Below are 22,546 nucleotides of genomic sequence, written 5' to 3'. Positions count from 1 at the left end.
AATTTTTTTCCACACAGTTTCCTCTTCTGCCCCGCTGTGTGACCCAAAGCACCTGTGCCCACCATTCGCGTCATCGTCCAGCCCACGTCGCGATTTCCCCTGTCCCCGCTGCTTGCCCTGAGGGAAAAAAGCAACGCCCACCCTGTTTTCTGACGGAGCAGCGGGGCTACCTGGAGGGCGACCCAGGTCCCATGAAGGCTGAGGAAATAAATGCACGAGGGAGTCGACGCACACATTAGTCTTTCTCTGGAGTTCAGAAGTCACCAGAACTCGCACACGTGTCCCATGTGAGGGATGTTTTTCTCCTACCTGGAAGCCCCTTCCTCAGTGCGGGCTGACAGAGCCAGTCAGTGCGCTCTCCTCAGCCCACAGCCCCGAAGTTTCCCCGGGAGCCTGAGAGCCCCCGGCGGGCGGGCGGGCGGGCGCGGCTGAGCCTGCACCAATGAGCGCGGGTCCTGCGCGGCCCAGCTCCCGCCCTCCCAGCGACTGGCCAATCACAGCCTCCCCCCGGCCGCCCGGCTTTCCCGCCTCCCCTGCTGTCTCTACCCGGGGCCCAGCTCTTCCTCCCTCCGCGCCCCTCGGCTCGCTGGGTTCGCGTCCCCGGCGCGCGCGCGGGCTTCCCGGAGCGCACAGCCCCGGGCGTCAGCGAGCGGGCGCGGGGCACACGGCTCTCTCCCCGGGCCCCGGGCCTCGCCTTGGCCGCTCCGGGCTCTCGCTCCTGCCGCTGCCGCCGACGGGGCTTCTTTCCGAGCCCGAGGACGGCGGTGTCAGGCGAACTTCATCCTGACAGGAAAGCGGCGGGTTTCCGAGCGATGGACCCCGTGAGCCAGGTGAGGCGGCGCGGGCAGGGCGGCGGGCTCCGTGGGGGGACCCCGAGGGGCGCCCGCAGCGCCTTCCTTCCTTCCTCACGCTGCTTTTGCTTTCCCTCTCCCTCTCTCTCCCTTGCCTCGCTCCTCCACAGCTGGCCTCGGCGGGCGCGTTCCGGGCGCTGAAGGAGCCGCTCGCCTTCCTGCGGGCGCTGGAGCTGGTGAGTGGCGGGCGTGGCGGGGCGCGCGCCGGCGGCGGCGAAGGGTCTCGTGTGGTGTCGCGTCGTGTCGCCTGCCCGCCCGCGGACACGCAGCGGCTGGCGGCGTGGGGAGAGCGGCCTCGGCCCCGGGAGGCGGCCGCCGGGCCGCGGCCCCTCACCTGGGCTGGCGGGGCGCGGGACGGCGCGGCGGCGGCGGGGCCCCGAAAGTTGGTGGGAGCCGGGACGGCGCCCCGCGGCCGCCTGCCCCGCCGCGAGGGGGCTGTGGAAGAAGGGGCTGGCGCGGAGAGCGGGACTCCTTTTCCTTCCCTGCCGCCGCTCCCTCCTGGAGGGCGCCCCTGATTTACCCCGCAAGAGCCCGCCGGCCTTCAGCGAGACCGGGCTCTGTGGGAAGTTATTTCCCTCTTCTGCTTTGTCCCTTAAAAAACAAACAAAAAACCGACAACAACAACAAAAGCGACCGGGCTTCAGGAAGTTACTGTATTCCTCTTCTGCTTTGTCCAAAGCAGAAACAAAACAAAACAACAACAACAACAACAACAAAAAAAAAACGCCGCCCTGGTGGTCCCGTGGCCGCGTTACTCAAGACGTTGCCACGAGGCGGTGTGAGCGTCGCCGCCGGCCGGGTGATGGTCATGCAGAGTGACATCTGCAGGTCACACGTTCCTCCTCGCCAGGAGAAAAAAGGCGAGCGAGCCTATCTGGACGGAAAGTTCAGAGCCGTCACGTAGCATTCATCCCCAGGGCCTGACGCCGAGCGGGAATTATGTAAGCGCCGGCTCTGCGTCCCCAGGTCTTAGCTCCCGGGGCTCGTCTGGCTCCGGCTACATGACCGCGGTGAGTGCTCACATGCACACATGCACGATCTGCGAGAGGATCGCATTGGCCTTTTTTTTTTTTTTTTTTGCAGACCTGCATATAAAAAAAAAAATGCACCAGTCTATCAAACTGACATAATCGAGCCAGCTGTGGGAAGGCTTGAACTAGTGGTTCTGAGCTGGCTATTGGGAAACTGTTGTCTTTTTTTTTTTTTTTTTTTTACAGCCAAGTTTGACAAAGCGAGAGATGCTCACAGCCCAGGGAACTTTTTTAAAGTTCGCTTTTCTCAAAATCCTGACCACATTCGTGTTCAGCCATTCTAATCAGTAATTCCTGTGAAAGAGTGGCTTTTTTTTTTTTTTTTTTGGATCAAAGCGGTGCCTCCATTGTCAAGCCAGTCTCTCCTCAAAACCAAGTTCAAAGACCTGACGTCATTTTCTGACATAATCTCTTATGGTGTCACATTGTCACTTATCTGAAATGTTAGTTTGCGTTCTCTCCAGTACTGTTGCAACATGACGCTGTGACACTACTCACCACACAGCCTCTACTGGTATATTTCAATGTATCATCAATCTGGATGAACTTGTTTGAATTATAGATTCCTGGACGCCAAATCAAAATATTGGGGAGCTGGATGCCCATGAATCTGCATTTCAGACAAGCTCCCTGTGTAATTCTTATGCGCATTAAAGTTGGAGAACCACCATTCTAAGCTATGCCAGGTCCCTTCAAAACTCAAAAGCACTGTTTACCTCAATGCCCTTGCTCTCTCTGTTCACACTGCATGGAACGCACTCACACTCCACGCCTGGAGAAAATGTTTGCCTTTTACCTCAACTCAAATATTACCTCCTTTATGAAGATTTTCCTCATGCTTACTCCTTCCCCTTTTTCTATCCCAAACTGAATGATTCACCTCATTCTTGGAGCTTCTGTTACTTTTTATTTATTTGTTCATTCATTCATGAGAATTTACCACACCACTTAATACTGCATTATAGTTCTTTTTTCTTGGCCTGTGTGTGTGTGTGTGTGTGTGTGTGAGAGAGAGAGAGAGAGAGAGAGAAAGAGAGAGAGAGAGAATAAAAGTTACTGCATTTAAAATATTTGTGGTCCTTCCTTCTCTTGTATGAATCTAAGGCTCTGAACAGAAATGGCTTTTTGTTCATAAATCAGTGATTAGATTCTCATGGACAAAACAAACTTAAAAAGTCAGAGAAGTCAATTGGTTGATCTACATTTTTAAAAAGCTGAGTTAGAGACGTGGGAGGAGAGAGGGGAGAGAAAATTAGTTGCTGAGAAAGTTTGAAGTCGTGGGCAGAGGGAAAGAAGACACAATCTGTGTGCACATAGTGGCATGAGGAGCCACCCTGAGGTCTCTGTTTCTGTAGAATATATTGACAGAGGGTGTGTGATCTCTTAGATAGCAGAAAATTTGTTCCATTTGTCTCTGTGTTCCTCACTAGTTCCTTTCAATGGTAAACGGTAAGTGATCAGCAAAAATTGTAAATCAGTAATAAAAGAGCACTTAAAATATCCCAGTTTATCCTGTGTTTGAGGAAGTTTTACAAAGCAATGGAGAGCAGCCTTCAAGTTGGTAATCTCTAAGGCCTTTAAGCTACCATCTCTTTTCCCCGACTCCCAGCATTTATGCTATAGAAATAAAAGTCCGTGTACAAATATATGTGTCTTAGTCTATTCATGCTGCTGTAGCAAAACTCATAAACTGGGTAGCTTATAAACAACAGAAATTTATTTTTCACAGTTCTGGAGGCTGAGAAGTCCAAGATCAAGGTACCATCAGATTCAGTGTCTGGGGAGGGCCCACTTTCTGGTTCATAGATGACACTTTCCCATGGCAGAAGGAAAGAACTCTGGTATTTTCAGTTCCTCATGGGACACTGATCTCATTCACAGGGCTGCCACACTTATGAGCCAGGCACCTCCCAAAGGCCCAACTCCTGATACCTATACTTTGGGAATTATGTCTCAACATATGAATGTGGGGAGGGAGGGTGGACATAGACATTTAGACCATAGCAATATGTTCAAGGATATTTATTGCAACATATTCTGTAGTGGAAAAAACTGGAAGCAACTAGTAAGTCCATTATAGTAAAATAATTAAAATATGATTCATGTATGTTATGAAATATTGCACTACCATTAGAAAGAATGAATTAAATTAATAAATGTCTTGACCTGGAAGTGAATGAGTATATTGTGTTTGAAAGATTGAGAAAGTGAGAAAATATGAGTTTTATTTTTTGTATTTAATAAAATTGTTTAATAGAAAAAAGAAATTTTTATTCTTTTAATTGACATGTAGGTAATTTATTTAATCAGATTTCAAAGTAATGTATAGAGTATCATACTATTTTTGCAAAAATTAAAAAAAGAAAGTATAGTTTTGTATGTGAGTGTGTGTGCATGTCATTTGTATGGGCATAGAGTAAAGCATAGATATGTAACACTGAACTCTTAAAATTGATTTTTTCAGAAGAGTGTAATTTGAGGTGCAATGTGTACAAAATGGGAGAGGCTGAAGGAAAGCTGTGGTATGCAGGGAGAATCACAGACATATCATCTGTCTACACTAGTGCATGCACATGACTAATCCTTAAAAATAACTCGTATTTTTAAATTATTTTATATGGATTGACCATGTGAACTGGTATTACTTCTACAGTCATGCTCCACTTTTGGATTTATAGCCTAGGGGAAAAATGCACTTTATTTACGTGTTCTTTCCTTAGGAAGGGTTCATGGATACAGTGGATTTAAAGTCTTAATAACATATAAAAGTCAAGTCTTGAGGGAAAAGCTTTAGCCATTTTCAAAGACTTTCAGGCAAAAACTCCCATATCCTTAATCTCTACTTAAATGAGGTCAGGGGACTTTTCCCTAACTTTTGGGTCAAAACAAAATTGGGATATAACACTGACTCTGGTGGTCTGTTCTGTTTATTCCCTGTTGATAAAATAGGCTCAGCAAATCTCTTAAACTATCATTTTGGAAATAGTAAAATATATATATATATATATATATATATATATATATATATATATATATATATTGAATTTATCCCATTCTCAGATTTACTCTGAAAAACTAATTTGATATAGTCCTGTCTTCCACTGATGATTCTTATTTTGCTTCTTCAGTACTCCGTCAGTAGGCCTTTGGTCTCCTTTTTGCCTTTTCTTTTTAAAAAATTATGTCACGGCCGGGCGCGGTGGCTCACGCCTGTCGTCCTAGCTTTCTGGGAGGCCGAGACGGGCGGATAGCTGTTGCTTCAGGGGTTCGACACCAGCCTGAACACTGCCTGAGCACAGTCAGACCCCGTCTCTAATCTAAAAAAAAAAAAAAAAAAGTAAAAAAGGCAAAAAAAATACACAAAACACAAAACAGCCGGGCGCTCTGGCAAGCGCCTGTAGTCCCAGCTACCTGGGAGGCTGAGGCAGAAGGATCGCTCACAGCCCAGGACCTGGAGCTTGTGGTGACCCGCCCTCACTGCACTCTGCCCAGGACGCCGAGTGACACTCTGTCTCCACAAAAAAAAAATGAGAAACTGCAATTGCAAAGATTAAATGCTTGCAAATCCCCCTACCCCTTCCCCTCTTAAAAAAAAAAAAAAAAAAAAATTATGTCAGCACATTCTGTCATTCGTCTACTACTTACAATGCTCTGGATTAGCATCTGTGGACTTACGTGAAATGGAAAGTGGAGGACTCCACACATCCATATGGTTCAGGACTACACTGATGCAGACATGAGGTCATTGAAAGGACTTAAACTTCCCAAAATGATATTTGCAGGGTTTAGATAATCCTACAACTTAGTGCTACAGCCCCAGGTTCTGCCCCTACAGAATTAACTGCTGGGTCAACTTGCCTGTTTCTTCTAATCCTTATTCTTTGACATCCATTCCTAATTTTGCTATACCATTTCTGCTATAACCCCTGGGCTTCACATCTCCACCTGCCTTTCCTTTCTACCCCTCTGCCTAACCAGGGAGGCCGGCTAACCCAGAGATGCAGTTGGCTGATATATGAGGTATAGGTCTACTTGATTTAAACGGAGACACTAGCATTCATTCCTGAATTTAAATTCTAAGCCATGTTTTTCAAGCAAACATCATACCGATTTCTTGATAGTAATAGCATTTACAATGCACGGTATTGATAGCCACAAAGTGAAGCATGTCATTACAGTAATAATACAACATAATATGATATAATGTAGCCACCATTTTAAATCCCCAATGAGAGAAATAATAATAGCTACCTACAGCATGCAGGCTTCATATGAGGCAGTATATTACAGTACTTTCCTTGTATCGTTGTGTTGGACTTGTGTGATTTTAAGCCTGAGGCTTAAAGATATTAACCAACTCGTGAAGGACAAAATTACAGCAAATGGCAAGGCGAGGATTTGAGCAGTCTTACTCCAAACCGTATTCTCCTAAATGCTACACTCTCCTGCTTCCTCCAGTGTTGTAGGCACTTGCCATATCTTATCCCTAATCCTCAAAGAAACTTTAAAAAGCAGATGTCATCCTATTTTGCTGTATTTATCTCACTCATCAAATTATATTTTATAGCCTTTCCTGAAAATGCCAAGGAGTGTTTGTATTTAGAAATGAATGTAGCAGACATCAATCATCTTATATGTGGCTTTATCTTCTGTTAGTTATGAATTAACAAAGGTAGAGTAGGTTCCAATGAAAAACTAGTATCTTTTCATATAAAATATGTAGAAAAAGACTTTGATTATAAAGTCAGCCAATAATTTAATCTCAGTTTATGGTCTTTTTCCCCCATTTTTTATTAAAAAAAATGTGTACATGCATGTGTCAAACAACATTTTTTTCCTCCTAAGTATAAATAAGATAGGGAATTCTAACATAAAATTTATCTAAATCATGAGCAGCAATCTGCCATTGCGAATCTGATGTAATGTAAATCTACATTAATGTGGATTTAGTTGTATCATCCTACCCTCTTAATTGGTAACAAAAACCATGTACAATTGGAATATGAATCAATAAATACACAATAAAAAGAGCAACTCCCCAGTTGCTAATGAATTCACCACTTAATGTTTCTCTGAATTTATTAAGAAAATTAATGTTTGACCTCAGAAGTACTTCTTATGGATTTAAATCCAGATTTTATTTTTTCCTAGTTTGAGTACCTTGGGCAAGTTATTTAATTCACTAGGCTTCGTTTTTTCTAGGCTTCATCTATAAAATAGGGCTAATAATAGTTCCTAGTTTAAAGGGTTGCTACAATGATTGATTGACTTAATCTAAGTAAAGTTCTTCACACAGTGCCTGGGCTATAAGTTCTCAATAAATGATTACGAAGGTGATGATGACGATGATAATGATTCCAGTGGTTCTGATGATGATGAAAAAGGAGAATGTAGAAATCCATCAGAGGGTAATTTAGAACATTATGACTAACTGCTTGCAAGTTAGAGTCTTGGCAAAACTCTGAAGTAGGAAATCTGTATTCACACTTACTCATATCTCTTTTGAGCCCCTTTGTCTCTGTACTCTAGTGTGGAGGACTCTCATACTGCCAGGCTTATTTTTACCATAGCATGAGTGACATTCCAGGTACTTGCTCATTGGAATGTCTACATTTCAGAGAATATTCCAGACAGGTCAGTGTTGAACCTAAAAGAGGAGAATTGTAGGCACTTGACTCTTGAAGTTTCTTTCATTGAGGTATGGGGAGAGAATTTTCCTGGTCTTTGTCAAAGCATAACCCATAGACAGTTGCCTATATTTGAAAGAGTCACAGTATGTCCAACTGCATACTCCAGGACATAGCTGAAGTTTCTCGTAGGGTCAACTACAGGTGCTTACGAACCTCACTCTAATACCCAGGTGCTCCTGGCCCTTGGGAATCCCCAGATAGAAACACAGGAATAACTCTAGACTCTGCTGATGAAAACACATCATTCTTAGTACTCTTTTTCCCAGAGGATTCATATCTCTCCCTGACCCAGTATGAGGATAGAAGAAATATAGTCATATGGTAGTAGAAAAAAAATAGTAGAAGGCCTCTAAGTTATATACGAACAGAGCTATGATATTCCTTCTAGTCTTCATCTTGTGTGGGCAGGTATTTGACTTTTGCTGTATTTTTAATTATTCTTATTTATTGTATTAGCTTAGCCTTCCTTAAGGGAACCTCAGTTTCCTAGCCTGAATATTTGGGACAATATCCTGTGCCTATTTTCCCATAGTGTTGGAAATTTTAACACATTGACTGTCACACTAGATAAAAAAATTGGAAGCTATGGTGCTTTATTAAGAAAATAGAATAAAAACTTCAAAAACAAAACAATCCTTTCTAATTTAATAAAAAAGTTGTTATTTTTTATTATTTTCTATGTGTAATTATATGCAACTTGAAAAATAGTTCACATGGCTCCCAGGGTGAAGAGACTTATAAATTACATATGCTTCACGAGGCCTCAGGCTCAAAACTAGCATGTGAGTTAAATACAACTCACATGGCAGTTAATGTGTTAAGTGAGATCAAGCATGTAAAAATGCTTAGTAGACTATTAAATGTCCTCCAAAAGTTAACAATAATTGTGATCATGATAATGGTGATGATAAGGAAATGAAAAGTAATTTTTTCTAGCCTAAGTATCTCTAGACAGCATAATAGAGTTACTGGATAGAGGACAGGATGAGACATGAAGTGCAAGAGCCTTATCTCTGCTCCCTGTGTGGCTGAGTCATTCCCAACTACTTTCCTCCCTTTCCCAGTCTCTTTGGTCTCTCTGGCACCTCCAAGAAAGAATGATGCTGCCAGTTGAAAGTAATGAATTATCCAAACTTGTAGGTGTGAGTGGAGGGAATCCACCCCCACGCTTTTAACTCTCACACCAAAAGTCAATGTCTTGCTCTGTACACATTTGGCAGTTCTGGGATGTTTAGAGAGCCTGATGATCGTTTCTTGCTGGTCGGTTGGACTTTTGTCTATACCACTTCCTCTGCTTGGAACACTTCCTCTTGCTCTCACTCACCTTTTTTAGCTGGTGAATTCCTCATCCCCCTTCAAGGTCAGCACAGCTATCACTGAGAAGGGAAGTCTCACTAGATAAGATCAGCCTCCTGATGGCTCCTAGACATACTCTTTAATGACTGGTTTTCATTCTAACTCCTCAACCAAACTAAACACTCCGTGAGGGCAGGGACGTTGTTTTCCCTGCTCATCAGCACATTCTGAGTTTCTAACACAGAGCTTGGTACATAGTAAGGCCAACTCCCAGGGGGTAGGTGCTTAGTAAGTATTGGTTGAAGCAAGGGAGGGAGGGAAGAGAATAAAGAATACCTAAATGAATTCTAGAGAACATATTGAATGAGGTGTAAATTCCCTTCATGATCTCCATTGTGAAGAGGAACTGTAAGGCCTTCCATAGAAACAACTGTTTAGCTCGGTTATGGAGGAGAGTAAGTCACAAAGGTTCAGCTATCAAGGAAAAAGGACTATCACTGGGACACCCACAGCATCCTAATGCAGGAGAACTCTTACAGAAATGAAAGTGCAAGGAAGACCTGAGCCTCATATCTCAAGATTCAAGGCAATGATTAGCAAGTGTGCTTTAGCAAGGGTGCCACCATCATTATGCCTTGGCCACTGTTCTGCCTGCCCTCTCTGTGTGCTCCCTTTCTGCTTCTCAATTATTCTTTCCATAGTTCTCGTTTAATGTGCTAAAAGAAAGAATGTGATCGGCTCAGGGAATGGTTTTTTGTTTTTTTTTTTTTAGTTTGGACACAGCTATCAGCCTCAGGCCTTATGGTAAGTCAATAGCCAATCTACAGATTGGTTGCCCGTGGGTCAAATGCCCACTCCTGTCCTGTCACTTGTGGCCTGAATTAAAAGGGACTCAAAATGTTTCACTCTAGACTGTTCTTTCATTTGGAGCAGAGAGAAGGACAATCCTTCAAGTCATTGTCAGGACAGGCCCGATGGGATGTGCACATGACTGGAATGAAAATAAATGGTTTTTTGACCAGCGCTTCTTTCATTAAGGTAGCACTGGTAATTTTCTCAAGAAGATGCCACTCCTTTGAGATTTTAGTATCAGCACTCTTGGAATTCTGTCTGATTGGGGGATAATTTGGTAGATTTTCACTGATAATATCATCCAAAGGGGTGTACCTTTGGCTCATCAGCAAACGGGCTCCACCAGTTTGTGCCATCTTGTCCGTCATTTGAAAGCCTCTTCCTAAAAGCGATGATGTATTTTTCCCAGTGATGAGACAAGCCATTTGTGAATAAAAATGTGTCCCTTAAGCCATCATGTACTTCATTTTTATTCATATATTGGTAGATTAATTCAGCTCTGGTCTGTGATGTTAGAGGACTACATTAATTACTGCATTCATTATTTTTATGTGTTTATTAATATGGGAGGAAACCGATTACTCACAAAGGAGTCACTGGCTTGCCTTGTGTGCTAGTTGCTGTTTGTTTGAGGAAGGGGAAAGGAGAAATTGGTTGACCAGCAAAAGCCACTGTGAAACAATTGGAAGGCAGCATGGAGCCTGAAGGAGGATGGCTTTTGGGATCAGCCTTATGCTGAAATTCTGGCTCTTCTTTCTAGCCATGGACGCTGAGCAGATTGCATAATTATTCTGATCCTCAGAGCGCACAGCCATCAAATGAGAATCATGAGTCACGCCTTTTGGTTGCTGTGAATGTTAAGTAAGATAATGTTAGTAAAACTGCCAGTAGTGTCTGGTCCCTACAAAGGTTCTGTAACTATGTATCTATATAACTGAGGAAGAGATTGTTGAAGGTGATGATATATCTACAAATACAATTAAGCATTCCTAAAACTTCTAACACTGTATAAAGTTTGCCCTATAGAGCATTGTTACATTGTTTTTTGTCTCATATTTGTTTCTATTATCATTTCTCCATTGGGAGAACATTATTTGTGAGAGGATCATAAAGTATACACAAATAGTATTAATACTAATATGTAGTAGAGATAAGCATTTTACTAAGTGCTATACATTTATTATTTCATTTAATTTCATATTACCTTATGATGGACTAATCCATAACCCCTTTTACATATGGGGAAACTGAGGCCTGGAGCCATCAAGCTACTTGCCTAAAGTCATACAGCTAGTATGTGATAGAGCTAGGATTTGAACCCAGGAAATTAGATGCCTGACACCATGCTCCTAATCATTTTCTGCATTGTCTTCCATTAATAGTGATCACTCATTACCGCTAGGTCTTGGGGTTAAATGATTTGCCCATTGAAAACAGCAGAGACAATATAAAATTGCTCCTTAAAGTCACATCTGCTCATTTCTAATTCAGTTCCCTTTCTACTATCTTATAAAGATATCTGTGGAATTCAAGAAGGATCTGGATATTTAGTAAGATTATGAACACTTAAATTCCTTTAGGATGCCTGGTAAGTTATTCAAGTCAGACACATTTTATCATGGACGGTAGAGGAGTAAATGAATTTTTTCTGCCCATGATGTGTGTGTGTGAGCTGCCATTCTTTGCATCTATTATCTTGAACAATTTGTGTGCTTTCAGAAGAAGTGCTCAGGCATCCATTTGGTCTACTGTGAGACTGCCTGGCTATCACTTCTTCATATAATGGTTTTGCCTGCACCTCATAGAGAGTTGGCACTCCCACTGGAATCCTTCCTGAAGCTGGTATCCAAAAGAATCAAGAAGACAGAAGGGTTAAGTCAAAAGAAAGAATGACACCAGAGAATAGCTAGGTTCATAGAAGTGCTCGCATATGCATCTGGTCTACCACAAGACTGCACTGACTTTACCTGATAATTTTGCCTACACCTGATAGACAGCTGACATTCCCTCTGGGATCCTTCCAGAGGCTGGAATCCAGAGAATTGAGAATGTCGAAGATTGTGAGAGAGATACTAGAAAATTACTAGGCACAACACCATGATCTGAGTGAAGAATGGAGATTCTCAGAGACATTTCAGCTGGAAAAGGGGGTGCCTAGATGAGTAAGGATTGTGACTGTGATTTAGAACATTCTGGATTTGGAGCCATACAAGCTGGGGCTCAACCACACACTTTGGGGGTGTTCATGGGCAGATCAACTACACAGAGCCTCAAGTTCCTCAGGGATTTTGCCTACATGGAAGATATGTTTAAATAATAAAAATGAATTAATGGCTGAGAAACATTGGTTAAATTCCTTTATCTTCCTGTCTCTCAATACCTTGAACTATAAAATGGGAATAAACATCTGTACACAGAGCTGTGAAATAAAATGAACTTAAGTGTACAAAAGTTCCTGTGTACATTATGGAAGAAGGCTCAATAAATGTTGACTGTCTTTAAATCTAGAAAACTGAAGTTCAGATATCTGGAAAATCTTTCCTATAAGAGCAATTCCTGATGTGCTACCTTTAATGCCCGTTTACATACAGCTGCAGCCATTTGAGCAAAGAGGGAAGGTACGTTTTCATGTGTCATCAACCATCAACCATCAACCAGGCTTCATGAAAGAACTTCTGGTGTCAGATTCACTGATTCTATTATATTTATGAAGCAGTTGAAAGCAAAGCTTGATTATTATGTGATCACCAAAATCACTCAGGGTATTGCAGGCATGCATTTGAAATTTATTTTACATGACGTGTACTTCATTGGCAAACTAACAAATGAACACACAAAGCAAGAATGTGTGTTAAATTAATAGTGGTGTGAAACTTTAGCTATTCTGGGGGAAAGGCTATGTTTACCAGCAGCAGTAGGTAAAGTTGAAGTGTAAATATTATAGTTTCTCTCTCTCTCTCTCTGTATGTCTAATCTATATAGTCATGTCACTTAATGACAGAGATACATTCTAAATCATTAGGTGATTTTGTCATTGTGCAAATGTCATAGAGAGTACTTAAAAAAAACCTAGATGGTATAGTCACTATATACCTAAGCTATATGGTGTAACCTATGGGTCCTAGGCTACAAACTTGTAGAGTATGTTACTGTACAGAATACCGTAGCTAATTGTAACACAATGGCAAGTATCCATGTATCTAAACATAGCTAACATAGAGAGGGTATAGTAAAAATATGGAATTTTAATCTTATGAGACCTCCATTTTATATGCAGTTCATCATTGACTGAAACCTCATTACGTGGTGCATGACTATATTTTAGATTGCTGGTTTCTTTTTGTAAAAAAAAAAAAACTTAATTGACTTAATAATTGTACATATTTATGGGGTACAGTATGATATTTCAATACATGTATACAATGTGTAATGCTCAGATCAAGGTAATTAGCATATCCATCACCCCAAACATTTATTTCTTTGTGTTAAGAACATTCAAAATCTACTCTTCTTGCCGGGCGTGGTGGCTCACGCCTGTAATCCTAGCTCTCTGGGAGGCCGAGGCGGGCGGATTGCTCGAGGTCAGGAGTTCGAAACCAGCCTGAGCAAAAGCGAGACCCCGTCTCTACTATAAATAGAAAGAAATTAATTGGCCAACTAATATATATATACAAAAAATTAGCCGGGCATGGTGGCGAATGCCTGTAGTCCCAGCTACTTGGGAGGCTGAGGCAGGAGGATTGCTTGAGCCAGGAGTTTGAGGTTGCTGTGAGCTAGACTGACGCCACGGCACTCACTCTAGCCTGGGCAATAAAGTGAGACTCTGTCTCAAAAAAAAAAAACAAAAAAAAAAACAAAATCTACTCTTCTAGGTATCTGAAAATATACAATAAATTGTTGTTTATTTCAGTCACCCTACGGTGCTAGCTTGTTTGTTTAATGCCTGGCTTTATTTACTATATTCTTTTGGTAATAGAAAAAAACACTTGGGTTTTACTGTCATCTCCATTAGTGACAAGCTATGTGAACCTGGACATGTTACTTAGCCTCTTTGGGGCTTCATATTTATAAGAATAGAAGTAATGACAACTAGCAAGCAAAATTATCATGTTCATTAAATGAGATAACATTTGCAATGAGTAATAGCACATAGAAAATATTCAAAACATGCTATTTTTTCTTCTTTCCCTGCAAATATTTTTTATTGCAGAAGTTTGGAAAGAAAAAGTTAGAAAATTCACAAGCCTTTTGTTTCTCTAGGTATGCACATGTACACACACATGCACACATGTTCTTTGTAGTAAAGGTCATATGGAATGGGTCTGCATTACTGGAATGAATTCAAGTAGGACAATAAAATTTGGTGACTGTGGATTTGATAAGGTAACCATTAATTTGTGAAGCTGTTTTATGATGGAAATAGCATACTTCTTTATTTTAGAAAGAAAAGTCCCCTGAAAATAGTAGGAGATCACCATAATGGCTATCAATGAATGAGCTCTTGCTACAAGCCAGGCTGTACCATGTCACTGCTACCCACATTATATACTTCTGTTCAAACTGTACAAGGACCTTGTAAGGCCACTTGCCCAAAGTTGCACACCTGCTAAGTAATTGACCAAAGCAGAATTTCAAGGCATGTCTCTCTGACCTCTTGCTTCTCCCATGCTTGCTGTGCTGCCAAACATACTATTTGTGTCTGTATTTGGGGGTGTGCTTTTTTGAACATGCTATTTGTAGCCATTCTTATGTATAAATAATATGTTTATTAATTAAAATCACAAAGAGTAAGCAAAAATTACTAAAAAAATTACCTAGTGTTTTTCTACTGAGGAACAGCTAAGCTTAATATTTTAAAAAAATGTACTTTTCGACCTTTTTATGCTCACGTACCTTTTTTCCTGCAGAAATGATGTATTAATTTGCTAGGGCTGTACTATATAATGAAGTACCACAAACTAAGTAGCTTAAAAACAGCAATGTATTGTGCCACAGTTCTGGAGGCTAGAAGTCCAAGATGAAGGTGTTAGCAAAGTTGGCTCCTTCTGGGGGTTGTGTGCAAGAATCTGTTCTGTGCCTCTCTCTAGCTTTTGGTGGTTCGCTGGCAATCTTTGGTGTTCCTTGGCTTTTGGATGATGCATTGTCTTGACCTCTGCCTTCTTCTTCACATAGCATTCTGTATGTGTGTGCGCATGCACACGTGCTTGTATCTCTGTTTGTGTCTGAATTCCCCCTTTCATATGACACAAGTCATATTGAATTAGGAGTCCACCCAATGCCAGTATGACCTAATCTTAACTAATTACATCTGCAATGACCCTGTTTCCAAATAAAATCACATTCTGAGGTAGTAGGAGTTAGGACTTCAACATATGAATCTTGGGAGTGCACAATACAACCCATAATAAATGCATCCCTAGAATAGGCACTGGTTTGTTATTTACTTTATTCTCCTTAATATATTGTGAATTGTATTTCCATGCCACTAGATAAAGTATCTGTTTCCATAATTTCAATGGCTGTATATTAATACACTGTATGCTTGTCCTAGAGATTATTTAAACTCTATCTTAGGTAGTTTTCAAATGTATATTATTTTTAAACCTGTAAGGAGCTCCTATTTAACCATAAATGTTTACTATACCTCTATTATTATTGACTTAGTTTCTAGATATAGAATTACTGGCTGGAAAGGTTATACATTTTAAAGGTATTTGAAAGAATACCCAAATTCCCTTCCAATGAGATAGTTTCAACATGGGCATTACCACTAAAATGTTTTTCTAATTTGATAGAAGGAATGAAATCCTGATTGAATTTGTACTTCTTTAATTTTGCAATAAGATTGCTACTTTTTTAAAGATTGTTTATATTCTTATTTTCATTTGAAAATATTTTAATGAACAGAATGGATTTATAAAGCAATAGCTAAGGCTGCCAAACTCATGGTGCTATTCACGTGGACTTTTACATAAGCTGCTGCCTTAATCTTTCTAGGTCATTGTACTACTCTACCATTTGGAAATTATTTCGATTGCTGTTCTCTGAACTTGGGCAGAGAGGCAAATACTGAGTCTTTCTTTCTCTGTATCCATGTATAAAAATAGATGTAATTTTTAGAATGTCAAAGGTAATCACTATTGTTATAAAGCTTTTATAATAGAAATAATTTTATACTATAAATTTACCATTCTATTTGTATTTTATTTATATTATATATTAAATTTATTTATCCTAAGTGACATTGTTATACTTTAAATGATACTCATAAATGTTAGTGCATATTCAGTACTTTTCTGAAATTGTAGCTTGTGTATATATGCTGTTGAGACACATGCACACAAATTTATACCATAGCTACTTTGGGAATGGATCTGAGGTACTTGGGACTTTAGTAATTGTTTTGATAGAAAGGCAGAATGGATGGAGCATTGTTGCACCATCTGAGGAATCTGAGGCATATCTGGCTTTTGATTGTAATACACTCTATCAATAAAATAGAACAAATTCAGCAGCTGCCTGATGCCAAGGGCATTTCCTCTCTTTCTTGGATCACATCCCTGACCACACTTGCTATTAACTGAGATAGCATGATGGGTGCAGACTGCCTCTGCCTCACATATTGCTATTTTGGGCCACCTTGGCCTCTCTGTGAATTAAAAAGCAGTTGTTAACATGCATTGTGTACTTAATGTGCCCCGTGCTAAGTATTTTCTACGTTATGCCTTTTAATTCTAACAATGCTATTAAAATGTATGTGTCATTCCCCCCCTCTTTTCTAAGCAATGGTTAAGTGTGCACAGTTGCTAGTAGCATAACTGATTTGATACCAGGTCTGTTAGGCTTCAAAAAAGACCCTGTGTGCTTAACCTAGCAGTAACAGAGGAAGAAAAATTCTGAGCCTCTTCCAGAGATTGGATTCCTATATCAAGAGTCAGTACTTGTCAGGGCAAAATCAACCAAGGTAGTGGTTTGACTGAAACTGCTTTGTATTTATATCAGTCAGGTGGTGAATTCTGTTGTGTATAGGCAGGGTGAAAATTCTGAAGTTCTCTTTGCTGTTCAAAGTCAAGTACTTTTTAAAGGTTTTTTTCAGATAATATACTTGATGAAACAACAAATGAAAGAATGGTTTTGATTTGATGTGAATTGATCTTATTTTATTTGTATGAATCAAAACCACATTTGTCTAGACAAATGATGGGAAATACTTAGAATTGGATGTTGCCTGCGTTTTCTGTCCAGCAGTCATTTCTCTTCACCTTTCATCTCAGCCCCATCTACAGTGGAAAGGCCAAGTTCCTTAAGCTTGTAAATCTTTTGTTGTATGGATTTGTTTTGGGAAACACTCAGTTTCCTCTCCTCTGTTGGTTACCCTGCCTTTGAAGAACCTGGTAACATGCCCAAGGCCACCTGGCCAGTAAATGTTGGGGACAGAATCCAAACCAGGGCTGCCTGTGGCCAGGCAGATAACTTACAAAGAAACAGAAAGCAGGCCTCCATATGAATAGCACTGGTGATGAGAGATGTGGCCCCTCTTATCAATGGGTTTCTGCCTATAAGAGCAGCTTCTTCCCAATGTGTCCAGATATTTCTGCTTTTCTTTTTTTTTTTTTTTTTTTTTTTTTTACTTTCCATTTTGCAGATGAAAAAATAATATTGGGCATTTTAGAGCAGTATTCTTTTTTTTTTTTTTTTTTTTTGAGACAGAGTCTCACTCTGTTGCCCAGGCTGGAGTGAGTGCCATGGCATCAGCCTAGCTCACAGCAACCTCAAACTCCTGGGCTCAAGTGATCCTCCTGCCTCAGCCTCCCGAGTAGCTGGGACTACAGGCATGCACCACCATGCCCGGCTAATTTTTTGTATATATATTTTTAGTTGGTCAATTAATTTATTTCTATTTTTGGTAGAGACGGGGTCTCGCTCAGGCTGGTTTCGAACTCCTGACCTTGAGCAATCCGCCCGCCTCAGCCTCCCAAAGTGCTAGGATTACAGGCGTGAGCCACCACGCCCGGCCTGTATTTCTGCTTTTCTTGAGGAAACAGAAATAAAAATTGTGGTGCCAATTTGTGAGGTTTTAATGTCAGAAATGTTTTCTATTTTTCAAACATTATGAGGCCCATCCTTTATCAAGCGTGGTTGAATTCTGGAAATGACCCATAGTCCCCAGTTTGTTCCTGCTGCACCACCGTATCCTGGTGGCCCCCTCCCCAGATCCCAGGGGCTTTGTCTTTGCATCCTGAAGGACCTGGCCCAGTTCTTTTTACACAGGAGGTTCTCAGGAGCTTTTGGTCTGATGGATTGATGAGAAATTTGGTGTTCAAAAATCAAACCTAGCTTGGTTTGTGAGATGATGGAATTAGTGAGTGCAAAGGACACTTTGCCTTCCTTCAGATAAAATATACATTTTTTTTCATTAGATATCTAGGAAACATAAAAATATAGGAACTGTGTCTTTGGTCCAAACCTTAATGGGAATGGAGGCAGTGGCACATGTGAGCAATAAAGGGGCAAGTTACTAACACGGCTTCCGGTACCATATAATGTGCTGAGAAGAACTGAATTTCTCAATCAACCAGTCTGATCTTAGAGAAGCAATTCTACTCTTTAAAAGTGCAGTTCAGTTGTTTGTGGATTAAAGAATCAATGAATAAATGAATCCTAATGGAAGATGACTCTGAATATTTATTTATAGCATAGGGCTCTGTCCAACAGAACATTCTGCAATAATGGCAATGCTCTGTATCTTAATTGTCCAATTCAGTAGTCTCTCACCACACTCGACTATACTGTACTTGAAATGCGGTTAGTGTGATTGAGGAACTGAAGTTTAAATTTTATTGATTTTTCATTAATTTAAGTTTGCATAGCTAGTGGTTACCATATTGAACAGGGAAAGTAGAGAGAATTGCCCTATCCATCTGGTTTACAAGGGTAGTGTGCTAAATTTCAGAAAATAGCTTACTCATTTCTCTGACTTCTAACAGTAAATGTCTTGCTTTCTTTTTGTTTTGTTTTGTTTTTTTGTATTTAAGGAAGACAGTATCTGTCCCAAGCCTGATTTTAACCTTACAGTTAAGTGTTGGATACCATTTCCCTTGGCTCAGGTTCTCCAGAGAGGAAAAACGGCGGCCTCCGCCTCACGTGTGGCTTGGTTCAGCCAGGGCTCTACAGCTAGACATGGGGACAGACGCAGGACAATGTGGCATACAAAGGTTAGGCCTTGCGGAAGAGGCATATTCTTTAAGAGGGGGGAAGGGGAGGGGACAAATGATTGCTATCTCTACCTCACTGACATTAACTTTTCTCAGGTGTAAGAAAATGCATAGTTTATAAGAAAACGTGGTCCCAGGGCAGTTGGTAATCAAGGCTGAATCACAAACTCACAAGAGAGTGATGGTAGTATTTTCACAGTAATTGAGAAACTAGCACAAAAGAGGTGTCTCCAAGGGTGGTGATAGTCATTTAGATGTTGGGGATGCTGATCTGTAGACTAACTCCTGCACAGCAGGATGAGGCCCTTCTATGTTTTGAACTTAGCATTGTTGAATTCATTAATCATTAGAGGTGCTTGGTATTAAAATTAGCAGCAAATGCTGAGTGTCCTTGATTGCAGAATTGGGATGTGTCTTTCGCTCTGGTACTCAAGAGTGATTTGGATATGTTTTTGATAACAGTTCCAAGTTTCCTTGCCAGTTTCAGGAGAGCTCTTCACAGAAGAGCTGGTGGGGGTACAAAGACAGAGAAGGAGAGGAGGGAGTATGACCTACCTATAAATGATGTCTTGCAAATTATACTTTGGCAATTGACATTTGATGAAATTTGTTACCCAGAGCTCAATTTCATATGCTGCTTATGTTCTGAGTTACGGTATGAATTCTAGAAGATATTATCTCTCTCTCTGTCTCTCTCTCTCTCCCTCTCTCTCCCCCCTCTCTCTCTTCATTCTAAGGTAGTGCCAGCATGAGGCTACTAACTCAAATGCTTCGGTTACAAGAGAAGGTGGCATGATGTTGGTATTCACCAGCCTGTTGCCAACCTTCAGGTATGCTTTAAGGATAAAGTAATTGTGGGGTCTCTGTTGGTTCCCTGCCCAGATCCTCTTACCTGACTAGTGCATACCCCTCTCTCCCTCCTCCAGCTGTTGTGAATGTTGACTGCCAATAAGTCATAGCAGCTTCTTCTCTGGAGAATTGCCTGTGGCTGAAAACGGAAGCCACCTCACCCTGGAGATTACAGCTTGCCCCAAGGGTAGCTCATAGCTAGTAAATGTTTAATACTAGGGTACAAAATGCTAGCTCCCTTGCCTCAGGGTGGAACAAACTCTGGTGAAATTTACACTATGGAATACCTAGGAGAGTCAGGCTGAAGCTAGTCTCTAGCTGAAACCATATCCTTGCTTGCTCCTTTTCCTGCTCTAGCCTACTTCCCCCAATAAACAAAGAGCACCAGAACCTCTGTCTCAGGCTCTGCCTCTAGAGAATCTGATCAAAGACAGGAAAAATGCTCCTATAACATTTTTAAAACTGGACTCTATTTTCTAAAAAGCATGTTGGAAAAGGAAGATGCGGAAGGTTGGAAATAGTTCATTTACATGCAGTGAAATATGATTTAGTGAAAGGAGAACTAGATTTGAAAATCCAGGGTTGAATCTTTCTTCCTGGACTTTTAAGTCATGTGACCTTAAACAAGTCACCTTCTGAGCCCCAACCGCCTTATTAGAAACATGGGAATGCCAATCTTTCCTTCATAATCTTCCACTAATTTGATGTTTCGTACACATAGCCTTTATTTTTGGTGATATTGCGGTGGTAAGTTGGAAAAGTAATCTGAATATTTGGACAATATTTTGGGTGGCCTTTAGGTATAAAATGTGCTTAGCACAGAACTTAGTATAGGATGAGCCCTCAGTAAGTGTTGTAAGTTTTCAGAAGCTATTTTTCGATATTTATACTTAAAAAGATAGATGTTTATAACTTGGCAAACTTAAAAGAGCTCATGCTATAGAATACAAATCTAGAAAAGGCTCCATTCTAAGGATTTAGCTATTTTTTTTAAGTTGGATTGATATGGAAGAAATGGATGGAAGGCATTGTTTACAATCTCATATTGAATTGATACAATATCAACATTCACTATTTTGAGAAATCTATTTTGGACTGAAATGTATGAATAATTAAAACTTCCTATAGTATTCCTTCATCAAAGCAAACGATTTTTCTATCCTGAGGCTGCAATATGAATCTTCTGAAAATGACATATTGTAATTTATACAATTCTTCCCAAGTCTGTTACAGCAAGCTTGTGCTTAAATACATAGCATGTAATAAGAAGCATTGAACTGTTTTAGAGAATTCTTTGTAGAAATTTAGCAGTAACTAGCAGGTGGATGCTTATAATGCTAATTTGTGTCACTTCTTCACACTTCTGGATTTTGTAAAGTTCCTATCTTGTCTTCTCCAGCCAAAAATATTCAAGGGCTCACTTGTTGTACAATGAATTAAGTTCAGTCTTGCTACTGAATCTTACCACAAGCCTCCCTGGAATATATGCTACATGAGGACGGGGTCCTTGCTTGTCAACTTCACCTCTGCAATTCTATTACATAGAACTGTGCCTGCTTTATAGTTGCACCCAGATATTTCCTAAATGAATGGATATATGAATAAATGAATGAATCATTTTCTCACGTGGAATATCATTCCTTATTGATATCTCTTATTTCATCATTTTCTAACCAAATGAAATTAGACCCATCCTTCTAGGACCATCCCAAATTCTCAGATTATTCCTCTATGTGTTTGAACTTTCATAAAAAAGTTTTGTCCCTGATTTTGGAGAATCCTGGTTTTCTTATCTTCCCTAGTGAGTTAGACTGGTGTTTCCCAACCTAAAATAGGCTTTGCAGCAGGGATCCACTTTCATTATTATTCAGGCAAATACATAGGAAGGAAATGAAACTTTTTAGAGCATTTGCCTCATACCAGGTAAAATGTGAAGGGCTTTATATCTCCTAGGCATCTCTGTGAGGTTGCTATTATTTTATGGATTAGGAAAGTGAGTTTGGAAATAGCATTAAGTCCAAAGCCACATGGTTTATAAATTGTAGAAACAGGATTTAAATCTGAGTGGGCCTCACTCCAAATTCAGTATACTCTCTTCTACATTGCTATAATTAAATGGTCTTCAAATTATTAAATGATTATGCATACAATATCTTATGTTCTTCAGGAAAAGAAAATATTTTATTAAAATACATTTTATTAAAATACATTTTAATGTATTTATTTTCATTATTGAAATAAAGCACCAATAATATTCAATGGAGACACTGAATAAATGTTCATACTTTATCATATTGTCTTTAAATGCTTGTTTCTTTAAAAATAATCTTTTTTTCCTCTAAACACAAATGTAATGGATAGTAATCATACTAAACCTAGAAGATTTGATTAATGGGTACAAATATACAATTTAATAGAAGAAATAAGACCTAGTGTTCAATAGATCAGTAAGGTGACTATGGTTTACAATAATCTATTACACATTTCAAAATAGGTAGAAGAGAGTAATTTGAATGTTTCTAGCAAAAGAAAAGACAATGATTTAAGGTAATAGTTATCCCAAGTACACTGATTGGATCTTTACAAATTATAAGACTGTATTAAATTACCACATGTACCTTGAAAAAATAAATAAAATTTTAAAAAAGAAAGTAACATTAAGTACAGTAAAGAATTCACTTTCATAAACAAATGTTTTAATAGGTGATGACCATTGGTTATAAAAATTGGGAAAGCATTCCATAGAAATACCATTGGAAATG

General features: G+C 40.1%; 1 protein-coding gene across 1 annotated transcript in view; it reads left to right on the top strand.

Moving 5' to 3' along the window:
- Nucleotides 1-567: 567 nt before the first annotated feature.
- The window catches only part of SYNPR (synaptoporin), a 260,262-nt gene continuing 238,283 nt past the window's right edge, over nucleotides 568-22,546 (top strand). The window contains exons 1-2 of the mRNA XM_012769924.3: nucleotides 568-830; nucleotides 962-1,027. Coding sequence (XP_012625378.1) covers nucleotides 813-830; nucleotides 962-1,027 — 84 coding nt within the window. The 5' untranslated portion in view covers nucleotides 568-812. The remainder of the gene's footprint in view (nucleotides 831-961; nucleotides 1,028-22,546) is intronic.

This window comes from Microcebus murinus, chromosome 30 (genome assembly GCF_040939455.1).
Source record: "Microcebus murinus isolate Inina chromosome 30, M.murinus_Inina_mat1.0, whole genome shotgun sequence".
NCBI lineage: Eukaryota > Metazoa > Chordata > Mammalia > Primates > Cheirogaleidae > Microcebus > Microcebus murinus.
This window is presented reverse-complemented; position numbering and strand designations above follow the sequence as displayed.